The following is a 13,561-nucleotide window of genomic DNA, read 5'->3' as shown; positions in this document are numbered from 1 at the left end:
CTAGTAATTTTAGAAAGCTCCTCACTGCGTAGCGTGATTAAAACTAATTGGAGTGCTTAATTTCTCTCCTCCACCCCTCTGTTTTTTTGGAGTGCAGTCAAACAGGTTTCTGGAATGCTGGTGCAGTTTAAGATCAAATCAGCCCAAAGGAAAGGGTTGCATTTAAAGAAAACCAGTTTTACAGAAGTCAAAGTAACAAGACAGGAGGCAGCACAATCCAAAGCGGAGCTCCAGCTTGTGGTCAGAGGGGGGAGAGTTGTTACAGGGCACTTGTGGGCACACTGTAAGAGCAGGACAGAGACTGGCTAGGAAAAGGCGGCTTTCCTTGAGGTAATGCTATTTCATAGACCCCCTGTGGTAGCTCATTAGTTGCAAGATGATGTAGCCACTTGAAATGAAGATCATTTCTACAAAGGGAGCCTTGGTTCTCCATGGTATCCTCATGTCTTCAGTGAACTTGGTGCTTACGTACCTTGCCAGGCTGAATAAACCTTTCTTTGGATTTGCCTGGGGGGAGTTCAGGAGTTGCTTTTCTCAATGGGTGAAATGCATCTGGTTTCCAATTAACCTTAAACTTGTATTCAAACCCAGTCTGGGTTATTTGATTAACTCAAGTTACATATCTTACATGTAGTTTTCCAATGGCAAGTAAGTACAAATACAGTTATCGTGAAGCTAGATAAAGTAAGATCTTTTCAGCTTATCTATTCAGAGCTTCGTTTTTGGTTTACACATGCAAATAGCTTACCAAATCTTCGTATGGGGCAGAAGTACCCCAGAGCCTCAGCCAGCGGTACTCTGCTCACAGGTTCAGAAAAGACAAGTTCAGGCAAGACGAGCTGCTGTTTCACATCAAAGCTTGCTTTCCCTTGGCTAGATTTTGACTAGCAAGCCCACGAGTAGAATTATATCCAATTGTGGCATTAACCTAACTAGTACCTGTGAGGTTTTCTGGCACATCAAAAAAAGGCTGGGGGGTAATCTTCTAGCTCATGCTTTTTTGGAGGGGTTTCTCTCTGCCTCTTTTCTAGCGTACATCTTGTATTCGTCTGGAACAGCTACAACATAAAAGCCACATAAGTGCCTTCCTGTCATCAAATTAACTTCCTTTATCCTTGTGGCTTGCATTTACAGAGCCCCTTTGGTAGTTTGTAAGGCTGCTAGGAAATGAACAGCAATTCCGAAAGCTTGTTCCAACCTGAAAATTACCCCCACGCTTCCACCTCTGGGTTACAGAGGAATGGCTTTGATTTACTTACTCAGAGCAGCATTTTGCCACAGACTAAGATAGGGTGTTGAAGTATGAGCCTGGATAAAATACATGGTGGGTAATTTTCAAGTCACGTTTCTTTGTTGTTGTTCTTCCCCTTTAGTTTGTTGAAGTTGAAGGACAGATCACGTCATTAGTTGATCTGCACCCATCCTTCCTAAGGAAGGGTTACCGACGGGAAATCTTCATCGCTATAGTATGTTTCCTTAGCTATCTTCTGGGACTAACTATGGTGACTGAGGTGAGTAGCACTGGTGCTGGAAATTGCCTACTTTTTAGCCAGTTTTCAGACCAGTTTTAGCTATGAATGAGAGTGCATGGGATTAGCCACTCAGAGGAGCAGTGCTCCTTAGATCTACAGAGTATCTTTCATCCCTAGATCTGAAAGCATTTTGAAAGCTGTATACTCCTTCCTTTTCAGTCAGAGGAACAGAGACATAAAATCTCATTAAATTCAATCTGATCTCAGGTACTAATCAACATGAGTATGAATATTAACATCTGGCTCTAAATGATGAAACACATTGGGAACCTTCAGCAGAGCAGATTAAGAATCCATCCAGTGCATGCAGGGAAAGATTTTTATCTTAGTTACATAGACTTGACTCGATTAAATACCACTGGATTTATTCTAGTGTAAACAAGATGGGAATATGTTCCAGTGGCTGCACTGCTGTGATATTTATCTCCAAACTAAAATCCAAGCCAGATTTTTAAAACAACTGGAAGAGCACGATTGGGAAGTTAAAATAGCACCTGTAACGGAGGTGCCCAACAAACACAGCATTTCAAGTAAAAGTGCGGGTATATACAGTTCCACTGTAGTGAGAGCCAAGACTCTAACATAGTAGTATAAGTCAAGAGAGTTAGAAAGAAAAAAATGAACTATTCTTACAAAAAAGTCCTTCCACTCAATTTATAAATGAAGACCCTCCTGATGAACCGACTTCCATGTTTAGTATTTGGAGGTGTTAACGTTAGGTGACCTGTTACTTCCTTACATCATTTGTTTCTGTAAATGCCCATCCTAAAATACTTTTAAAGAGGAAAGATATAAGTGTCTCAGAAGATTATACTAAGTGGCTTAATTTTGTTTAATCCTTATCTTGTTTGGAATGCTTCCTGTAGTAAACATGTATATTCCCTGGGGAAGGCAATGCCAAATATTTACCTTACCTACTTGCTTGGTATTTCTTCTTGTTAGACAACGATCATTCAGATATGTTGGTTACTGGAAGCTGGGTCTGAAATGTTCAGGTTTTTTCCCTGTTGGATCGTAATCCATTGTGTCTCTTTTTTACAGGGTGGCATGTATGTTTTTCAACTCTTTGACTACTATGCAGCTAGTGGTGTATGCCTTTTGTGGGTTGCATTCTTTGAATGTATTGCTGTAGCCTGGGTTTATGGTAAGTGAGAATCCTTTCATCTAATACCTTTTGATGAGTCAGTGACAATTTTGCTAGCCAAACATTTAATCATCAGCCATCCCAGAATCTTCTTCCCAGCAACAGACACATGCCATTAATATAAATTTGCACTGACCTCTGGGAGACAAGTATGCATCTGGGATGAAGCCAGCCTGCAGTGTTTTTCCACACAAAAATGAGTATTTTTCCATTGGTAATTAATAAAGGCACAATTAAGCATTTACATGTGTTAAGTTTAGAGATGAGAGTTGAAAGTTTGGCCAGCCGTGAAAATTTCTGTTTGTCTCTCAGCGCATTTCTTTTCAGCGCTGCAATGTCCTCAGGGGGCAAGCCAATCAAACAGAAAATACAAAAAGAAAGCTGACGGGAAAGTTTATTCTGTCCCGTTATTTTCAGGCAATGCCGAGTACCAGGGACTGACAGTAGCCTCTGTAGCTGCCCGAGACGGTAGCTGAGGAACCATCAGAAGATGTTTGCTGCTTGGGACTGGTTATTTCCCTGATTCTTCGTGTACTCCGTGTCCTTAGAAAAGCAAAACAAAGCCTTCATTTTGCATCAGTCAGATTTCTGTAGAAGCAGGGGGTACCATTTGCTGTCATGTCCTTCCCAGGGTGATCCTTCTGGCAAGTTCAGTGAAAGTCTGGGGAGAGGAGTGGGCATGTGACGGGGGCAGGAGGGCTCGGCGTTGCCCTCCCGCATCCGAATAATGGGGGATGCATAGGATGAGAGACTCCCCCAGCCTTTCTCAAGGAGAAAATTATCTTGAACTTCACAGCTATGGGAAGCATTTCAGCAACACATCTGACACCCTTATCTTCCCTTTAAATACCCATTGGGGTGTGGGGGTAGGAAAGAGGCTGTAATCCTACAGTCCTTACGTGGCTTTTATATGCTCAGTCCTTAAAAATGCGCTCACTGTCTGTTACAGGCGCTGATAATATTTATGATGCCATTGAGGATATGATTGGATACAGACCTGGTCCCTGGATGAAATGGAGCTGGATTGTGATCACTCCAGTTCTTTGCGTGGTGAGTACTGACCTGTGCCCTTTCAATTCTTCCACGCGGCTGCTCGGGGCCACCTCTCACCACTTCTCTTCAAGTGCAGGCTGTTGCATTCAGAGAGCAATTTGCAAAGAGATGCTGAAGGCTTGAACAAACCCCTCAAAAGGCATTATGTTCTCAGATGTTAGCTGTTCACATGACAGCTCTCCACTTTGCCTGTGCAAACTGCAATTGGCAACATTTAAGTGGATTTTTCTTAGGATTGGCAAAATACTACATTCATGGCACAGAAAACTCGCTCTCCAAAGAGCAGTCCCTACTTTAAGTAATAGGACTACTAGGCCATTTTAACGAAAAGACTTTAGCAGTCTGAGACAGGCACTCAGCGTGAAGTATTTAATTGGCTGGGAAGAACATCTCGGTAAGCTCCTTGCAACGTACACCGAATATTTGAGCCCTCAAAAAGAAGAGGCAGTGTACTGCAGCTGTTCAGCACCATCGCTTAACACTGTTGTCAAGCAGCAGATGCTATAAGCAGATGCAGATGCTTTTTCAATAATTTAAATTGAAGACTAATTCCCCCATTGGTTTAAAATACATACGGTATCATCAGCTCTGCCTTTCAGTGCCTCTCTTCCTTAGGGCCAGTGGTAACACCAGAGCCCTACAGCTTTCAGCGTTTTTTGAGCCTCACTCTGTTTTCTTTTCTCATCCACAGGGGTGCTTTATCTTTTCTTTGGCCAAGTACAAACCACTGACCTACAACAAGGTCTACACGTACCCAGACTGGGCAATTGGCCTGGGCTGGGTTCTCGCCCTTTCCTCCATGATCTGCATCCCTATGGTGATGGTCATCCGCATCATACAGTCAGATGGGTCGCTCATTGAGGTAAGAGCAGCTGGTTGGCTGGCTGGAGGGGAAAGGGAGCTTCAGCTTGCTGTGTTTTATACAAAATAAGCATAGTGCTTGGAGAACTGCCCCCTTGTCCAGGTAGGGCAAAGTTGGGTGCCTCTCCTGCAGTGAATGCAAATAAGGCAGTTAAAGATCACCTGTCCTTTGGGCAAACAGTAGAAACAGAACAAACACAAAGCATTCTGTCCTCAGACGAATGCCAAGTGACTTTACTTGCGTCCCACTTCTGCAGTTTTCAGCCTGGCAAATTGTTGCCTCCATGTGCAGACAAGCGCTCCAGGACTGGGGTGTTTCTGAGTGCTAGGTCTCTCTTCTCCAGCCCACAGAGACAAGGAAGCACCATCCTAAAAAATCACTGAGAAAAGGAGAGAGAAGCCTGGGTCAAACTTGGCTGTGTAAGAGCTCATTTCAGGGAAATTTGGATCCACCTGTGGATTGTGTGGCTCTCAGGCATGGCCTTTGCTCTGGGAGACTGAATAAAAGTCAAACCCTCCTGCCAATGAGCTTCACTTTGCAGCTTAGCTTTCTTTAATTTTTATTTTTTTTTTATTCCTAATTAATCAAATTGAAACACTGGATCCAGGTTGCCCCAGTCTTTGAAAAACTTTGGGTCGGATTCAGACTTGGCAGTGCAGATTCTCTCAGGTTTGGATTTGCAGGCAATCTCTTGCCCTTCACAGTTCAGCACAGGTTCCCCCGGTTTGTTTTTCTTCCAGTGGAAAGTTTTTAAAGACTGCGTAAGCGTGAAACTTAGCAATTCTCTTCGAAGGTTTCCGATTAGTTTTGGTTTTGCCTAATGAGGTCATCTTAAATGCAGTCCAGGGTATTCTTGGAGGAGAAAGTGGGGCACTTTGGGTTAGGAAAAAAAGAGAGAATAGAGTTAAAAAAGAATGTTTCCCAGAGCACAAATGCTTGCATTTGTTTTCCTCCAAATGTTAATGGTCTTTTTCAGCTGTGGCCAGAGCATGAGTGTTTATTTTCCTGCCTGCATTGTCACCATCAATTGAGAGACAAGTCTAAAAGTAGCCAAAACACTCCTCAAAGGCCATGTTAGGAAAGAGAGTAAACACTGGTCAGATGCCACTTAGTTCTTCCTTTGTGCACTGAGATGTAGGAGAGAAGTTGCCACTTGGCACTGAACGGCTGGGCTAGAAGGCAGAGCTGTTTCTAAATGAGGAAGGGGAACGCGCCTCATTTGATCAGCAGCTGCAGCACAGAAAGCCCAGCATGCAGGGTGCTGCAGGATGCCATGAGTGCCCTCGCGGGTCTGACTTGCCTGCGTCAAGCCCGGCTCTGCAGCTGAGCAGAAGCTGAACACGGCGCTCCACAGCTCGGGGCCCCACGTCGTTGCGGAGCCACGTGGCATACGCACGGCTCTGACAGCCCCCATCCTCATCCTCGGATTGCCACGTCCTCCATCCTGCGCACGGAGACGCAGGGGTCGCTTGGTCTTCTCACTGTCACTTTTCTTCTTTCTTTCAGAGGATAAAGGCGGTGGCTGCCCCCAAGGAAGTGAATCGGTGGTCCAAAGAAACGGAGAGTGGCACCCCCTTCTGCCCCAATGGAACTTCGAATGGCGGATTGATCAAGCCAACTCATATCATTGTGGAAACCATGATGTGAGCTCTCTCTGTGAGAGGATAAACCTGCTTTAACTGCCGTTTACTAACCATAGATTCTCATAGGACCAGGTTTACAGAGCTTTATATTTGCACTAGGATTTATTTTTATTTCTCACAGAGAAAGTTATTTTTTGTGTGTGTTTTTTTTTTAATATTTTGTAAGGTAATCACAGCAGATGTCTCTCTGTAGAGGGAGAGCTTTCATATCAGACTAGACATATTACAGGAATTTACTATTATTGGGTTTTTTTAAATATATATATCTTTATCTCTAAATATTATACACCTTACCACTTGAATTGATTGTCTCGCCAGCAATACATTCAAGTCTCAGAAAGCAATTTTAGGTGCTGGTATGATTGGGAGCAGGGTAACCTACAGAACACACAAAAGGAGCTCTGTTGAGAGATACGATTTTAAAAAAGACGCTGTTTCAAGAGAATTTTCAAAGGTGTAGTATTTCCACCCTCTGGTTCAATTGTGGTAAACGACAGGCTTCAGGGTCACGTTGGGGAAAGGGTACAGTTACGTTTAGCACAGTCCCTGAACTAAGATACAGCTGGAGCAGAGAGTTTGCGTGGGAGGCAGAGAAGTTGGGTGTGAAAAGCCTTGCGGCCGTCCCTCCCAAGCTCAGCATGGGGACGCCGTCACACAGGCGAGAGGAGGACTTTAGGAAGGCATTTGCAGGTTTTATCGTGGTTCACTCTTCTTTTATTTTTCTTTTTTTTTTTTTATTATTTTAGATTTTGGGGGTTTTTTTACTTCAGTGGAATGCCTACTGTTTGTGTGTGAGCAGGGAGGTGGAGTACCTGTTCCTGAGTTTTCCAGCAAAGCATGTTTTAGTGTGGTGGCACCGGTGTAAACTTGAATTCTGCAAACGGGGAGGGCAGCAGGGGCAAGGGCTGAGGAGCTGAGAGGGGGAAAAGCAGCAGCTGCCCTCTGGGTGCTTCAGGTGTTCGCTTGCTCACTTGGACTTTGGTTTCAGGCAGAAACATAAAAAGAATCCCTTCTGGACTCTGACCGTCCAAAGGTGAACACAAACCAGGTCATCCCCAACGAGAGGAACAAAACCACTCACCTACACCTGGTTTCGCTGGTATTTATAACAAACACGTTGTTAATAATAATAGTAATTGAGATAATAATATCACTCTAGTAAACAGGTGCTTTTAATCCATGTATCTCAAAAATGCTTTGCCAAGTTCGGTAACAGGATTTGCTTTATTTATTTATTTGGGGGGAGGTTCGTTACTGTTGGGGGAACAGACGAAAGGACTAAGTCCCTCGTCCCATGTTACTACATAGCAGTAGTGGACTTAGGCCCCCACTCTCCTTGCCCATTATTGGGTTAAACCGTAATTTTATTCTGTTTTTTAGGGGGGGGGTGGAGAGTGGCAGACATATTTGTGAGGCTCATGAATCTTATCTGCTGAAGAAATGGGGCTTTTGGGGTTTTAAGTTAAAGCAAAGGGAACATGTAACACTGAAATCCTTTGTATTTGGTCAGGAGGAGTTGCACACTGTTCCAGGTTAGATGGGGGGGTGAAGAGAAACCACTACAAAGAGTATAGGAACGGGGGTTCCGCTTCATGTGGGCCAGGTGGATGTTTCCATGGGGAATTGCTCCCTGAAGACTGTCCAAAACATGGGCAAAAGCTTTTTTTTTATTTTGTTTTGGTTTTTTTTTTAACTTCAGCAGGTTGTGCTGGGAACAGCTTCTCTGGTGAAACAACCTTTTCCTGTGGGCATTGTATTAGAGGGAGAGGTTGTTTCTTCTTATGATACCACAGTTAGGCTATGCAAAGGTATTTAGAGGAAATGCCTGATAAAAGCAGAGTTTGTATCTACTTACTCAGCTGTCAGCTTAGTCTGTCAGGGCAGAGTTTGTCAGTTAAACAGGAGCGTATCCAGTTCTTAACATTCCTATGCAGTAGTTTTATTTTATTTTTTCTTGTCCCATGGGCTAACTGGCCACACCAGCACAAACACTTGTTTATTAGCTTGTTGGTTTTCCTGTAACAGAAAAGGAGTGATTTAAAACTAAGAGATGGACCAAAATAATTTTAAAAAGAAAAAGTGAAAAGTGGCTGCATCTATAACTTTCAAAATCTTCCTAGTTTGAATTCATACAAATTTTTACATCAGATAGCTGAATTGCAGCAACAAAACCAGCCACAGCAGAATTGCTTTTGTTTTCTTTTTTCTGGTTGCTGTATTATGAGAGTTATGAATGAAAATTTTTCACAGCTGGAGATGGCAAACAACTAATGTCACCTGCTGGGCCAGTGGCAATAGCCATCCGAAGGTCACTGGAGGAACTCTGTGAGCCGCTAGGTGTCATCAAATGTGCCCGAAGTAAAGAAACAGGCATACAGCTGATTTTCTTTTTTAATAGCCTTTAACTAGCAAAGGCAAGGAAATGTGATCAAAGATAATTCTTTTAGTGGGCTTCAGCTTGGACCCTCATTTTTGAGTTGCAATTAGTGTCTGCAATAAACAGGCACACTTGCCTTGGTGGAGAGGGAGCAGCAGGTGTGTGCGGGGTCTAAATTAATGGTTTCTGTGAGTGCAGATGAAACACTGATGCTTGATTTATTTTTTATATATATATACATTGTCATATAATTGCGTTTGAGATACAGTTTGCACATCTCTTTCCGTGCTATAGAGCTGAGACAAGCTTTAGTTAGGGGGAAAAAAATGGTTTGGCTACATCAAAGATGTCTCCGGCGAGTCAGCGGGGTATTTAGCCATCTCCCGCGTTGTGGAGTGTCTTTGCTTGAAGAACCAGAGGGCTAATACTACACTTTTCAAAGTACAACTACTAGAGAACTAGAACCCAGCCCCATTTCATTATAAACTGTGCCATTGAAATCAGTCGCTTCCATGTACCAAGTGAAAATGTCTCGCACATATGCAACAACCTCATTGAAGCGTTCTCTGTGTCAACTTCGCTGGCCCTGCTGTGCTCTTCGGCACGACTGCAAAGGAGGGCTGGGACTCACGAAGAGCTAAGAAATTATTGTTTCTGGAAAACAGTTCCCCTCTCCCCTCTTCCATCCCCTCTGAAAAAAATGTAATTAATTCTTCTTGTTTTATCTGGGGGTTTGAGTTCCAATGAGCACACTCACATTTTTACAGTTTTGGAGTTTTTCCTAACACTTTTATCAGATTTCTGAACTTTTCTTGGTGGTAGATTTGCATTTCAACATGATCCTCTGCCAAATTTATTTAAAATAATTTTTAAAGAAGTCTGTGTTTTCTACCTTTTTCTGACTGCAAATGCAACTGGGGTGGTTTTTCTCCTAATTGTTTAAAAACTTGTGACCTATTTTACCTGTCTTATGTTAATGAGGAACTCTGTATTAGAAAATCACGACTAGTGATAGATGAACTGGTTTGGATCCAGGGAAAAAATAAGTGCAGTTTCTGGCACGAGATCTTTAGAAACAGATCCCTGAGTTTAAAATCAGAATAAAACAAGGCAAAACCCACAACTTTCCGCATTTCATGTGCCCTTGTATTTGTGGGTTCTTCTGGGCTTGAAAACAGCAGAGTCTCAGCAGTATTTATTTCCAGCTGAACTGAAATCAAGACATAGTAGAAACATAAAGGGGAACATTTACCCCACAAGAGTCTCCAGCCTGTTTCTTATTTTTCTCAGTTTTCCAGACTTTTTCAGTTCACCTGTCACTAGTTATGACTGAATGAGCATCTATTGTAAGGGACTTGACTTTGGTATTTAAACAGTATGATTTCATAAATAGAACTGGTTTTTGTTGTTGTTATTGTTCTCATTCTCCTTCTCATCCATAGCTTTCCTTCGCATCTGGTCCAAACAGATCCACACACTTTGAAAAGTCCTCTGTAAAGTGTGAGATAGTAGGTCCACAATGGATTTGTTCTTGTGTGGTAAATGAAAATACAGAAGTCTAGCAGCTGTACTTGCCATCTAGGACAGTGCCGGTGGTCACCGCGCAGCAGCAGTGCAGCTCCTGGAGCAGAGGGGTGCTAAGGTGGTCTGCTGGAACAGCTCAGCAAAACTGGGTTTGGCTACTGTTCTTGGGGAGAGGAGGAAAAAGGGGAAACAAAAAAAAAAAAAAAAGGCGCAGCCTTACAGTTGCTGTAACACCAAAAAACCCCCCTAAAACCATCAGCAGAGCCTTTAATGTCACTGTCAGGACAGCATCTTCTGCAGCTGTTTCAGTCCTATGTGCATCCTCCTTTCTCAACTGCAGATACTCCTGGTTCCTCTTCTCTGTCTCAGCGTTAGCCAAGTCGGGTAGATCTGAAGACACATGGACATTTCCATTCAACAGGCCTTTTACAAGTCTCCTCCTTGTCTGTTTTTATTTGCTAAGGAGACCTAAGTTTTGTTGATGTCGTGCTTGTCACACAGGTTCAGAGCTCCCACTTGTTGCATCCATGGCAAAACTCTGTCCGTGGGAGAAGAATTTGAACGTTTTTGAATAACTGATTATTAGCTTCCATGTCTTGTGGTCACTGCAGGACTGCTCATGGAGGCATAATGTATATAAAATGTTAAATAAGCTGTGCATTGAATGGAGTGGACAAGTTAGTTAAGCAGCTCAAGTACACTTGGAAGAAAGATGACCCTGACATCATTTCCAAGGAGATTCAATAGAAGTTGCTCACTTTCAGTAAAAAAAAAATAAAATAAATCTGTGTTAAAGTAGACTAGTAGATGAAATCTTTCACCCTCATATGCACACACACAAGCGAGAACGTTGCTTCTATGCCTGCTCTGCAAGTCACGTGTGTAAGTCTTGCAGATCTGTTTAGGATGAGGACTAGAAAAGTTTAGATACCACATCCCTGCAAAGAGCCAACCTGCCAGGGTGTCCCAATGGCCTTTCCCGAGTTGAGGGTGGTGGAAAGTAATGACAAAATCCTGGACTCTTGCCCCTCCAAGGAGGCCTTAAAGTTGGACTGGAAAACTCTCCTGTCTCCCTGTAAGCGCCGCATGTCTCCTGGTATGGGGGGGTTGGGTGAGGTGAGTTCAGGCAGTTGCGTCAGACTTTTTTTTCTCCAAAATCAGTCTTCAAAGCCTTGCGGTTAGGATTGATATGTAATTGTGTATTTGTATGTTTGCATCAGCAAAGGTCAGGAACTGTCAGCCTCTGGTAGCTTGTTTTATTTGTTGTGATCAAAGCAGATCTTAAGAAAGAGTATTCAGTTGGTGACACTTGACACCTAAAAAACCTACTAACGACTGCAGAAAAGGCTCCCTCAGCTCCATACTTTGGTCACAAAATTTTTCTGTTGGTGTCAATGGTCAATTTGACTTGATGGGAAAGCTTGCTCAAAGAAGACTTGAGCGTAACCCAGCTGGAAAATTGCCTGATCCACCCCTGCATCCTCCACCAGATCATGGCTCTTTGCTGCCAAGCCCAAAATAAATCTGTACACAGATGATGCTTCTCCACTTAAAAAAAAAATAATCTTAATTTGTTTTTGTCTATTAAAAAATAACAGGGAAAAATCTTTTTTTTTTTCTGTTTTTTCCAATTGTCAGTCTGAATTGGTGATTTCAATTTACCTATGTCCTAAAACAAGCAGAAAAAGCTTCAGACACCATTTGACCAAAACAAAACAAAACAAAAAAAAATGAGGCAAGCTCAGAATTTTGCAGATTGAAAACATTAAGAAAACAAATCCCCCCACCCATCCCCATCAGAGGCGGAAAACTTTAGTGACAGAGTTTGCAACTGGGAAAGAGCCCGACCCTGCTGGTACTGCTGGGCTGCTGAAAAGCAGAGCAGCCACAGCTGGTTTTGTATCACTGCTGTGTCCTGGTTTGAAATACTCAGTAAAAGTGTCAGAATTTAATTGCCACAAGCTTTACACATCCTTGAGCTGTAGGAGTAAAGTAAATTAAAAACAATTTAAAAGGGGGCAAGTTTTCTGAGGCTTCTTCTCCTGGTCTGGCTCTGTGGTGTGCAGCAGGACAGTGCAGCTCGCTCTCCCATTTGCAGCACAGGGGAAACATGGGCTGACTGGAGAAATCAGAAGAAATAAAGGGGGAAAATTTAAAAAAAAAAAAAAAAAAAGTGCAACGATTACACTAAGGAACTGTGCAAGTGTGCTTTTGTGTGTGCATACACAGGGGAAGGCTCCGGTCCTGTAGCATAGTACATGTTAGCACGATACATATTGTTTCTAAATCTATCTGCTTCTGCAGTTGAGATGTTAAAAAGATTTGATTTTTTTTTCAACATATAAAGAAAAAAAAAAAAAAAAAAAAAAGAGAACAGTGGCAAAATCATGTTGAGAGACTGAAAAACAAACCCCAAACATACCTGAAGGGGCAAGTTGAGTTAGTTTGTCATCTGCTCCTGTCCTGGAAGCCAGCGGCAGTCTCTCAGCATTTCAGCATCCCAGTACTGTTCTGAAGTGCTCGTTGTTCAATAGGATGTTGTTTTTCTCCGGTGTAATATTGTGATTGTTACCTGATAACATTGCCAGGGACTTCACGTTATAAGAGGTGGTCCAGCTTGTTTGATGTATTTGGCTAAAAAACAGTGGTGGTTTTTTTATTATTTAAATTCCTAGCAACTGTGACTACAGTAATGTGATGAGTAGCACATACAGTGAGGAGGCATTGACGATGGCCTCCTTAAAAATGTCATCTGAACTTTTTTTTAAAAAAACAACTTTAAAATATTTTTAAAACATTTTAAAACATTTTTTGTGTGTTCCAAAACGGAATATTTGTATTTGAAAAAAATCCTGGAGTGTAATTTAATCCTAAAAAACCCCGTAGCCTTTGTGTATATGGTAAATGTTTGTATTTTGCAGGTTCTGTTTTGCTTTTTAGATAAATAAAATGTATATGGATATTTTTAAGTCATCTTTGCTTTTTTAGATGAGTTTGTAATCACCTTATAACTGAAAATAAAACTTTCCTTTATAAACCAATTATGCTCTCAGATTCTCTTTTTTTGGTCTTTGAGTAGCTCAGTTCTTCCTTTAAACCTGTTATTTATTGTGGGGTTGTTCATTGTGGGTTTTTTCCTCCTTATAAAATATTCCATTTTAAAATAATAAAAGCCCTGCTCATAAGCAGCTTGGCCCAGCTCACTGATCTGACTTCATGTCCGCGACAGCTGCACCCCCCCCAGCAGCTCAGCCCCACACAGCCCCTCCCTCACCCCCTCACCCAGTGGACGGGGAAGAGCATTGGAAGGGTAAAAGTACAAAAATTTGTGGCTTAGGAGACAGACAGCTTAATAATTAAAAAAAAAAAAAAAAAAGCAGAAAAAAACCCACCCCAACCCACAACAAAGAAAACAACAAAACCAAG

The 13,561-nt window shown here is 42.3% G+C and overlaps 1 protein-coding gene across 14 annotated transcripts in view; it reads left to right on the top strand.

The window, feature by feature from the left end:
- Positions 1–13,176, top strand: part of SLC6A6 (solute carrier family 6 member 6) — a 121,356-nt gene extending 108,180 nt beyond the window's left edge. For all 14 annotated transcript variants that reach the window (XM_056335652.1, XM_056335651.1, XM_056335644.1 and 11 more), the window contains 5 exons: positions 1,374–1,511; positions 2,574–2,676; positions 3,626–3,726; positions 4,421–4,591; positions 6,098–13,176. In XM_056335652.1, coding sequence (XP_056191627.1) covers positions 1,374–1,511; positions 2,574–2,676; positions 3,626–3,726; positions 4,421–4,591; positions 6,098–6,238 — 654 coding nt within the window. In that variant the 3' untranslated portion in view covers positions 6,239–13,176. The remainder of the gene's footprint in view (positions 1–1,373; positions 1,512–2,573; positions 2,677–3,625; positions 3,727–4,420; positions 4,592–6,097) is intronic.
- Positions 13,177–13,561: the final 385 nt, after the last annotated feature.

The sequence above is a fragment of the Falco biarmicus genome, chromosome 4, assembly GCF_023638135.1.
Source record: "Falco biarmicus isolate bFalBia1 chromosome 4, bFalBia1.pri, whole genome shotgun sequence".
Classification (NCBI taxonomy): Eukaryota; Metazoa; Chordata; class Aves; order Falconiformes; family Falconidae; genus Falco; species Falco biarmicus.
The sequence above is the reverse complement of the archived record's forward strand: the minus strand, read 5'-3'. Positions and strand labels throughout refer to the sequence as shown.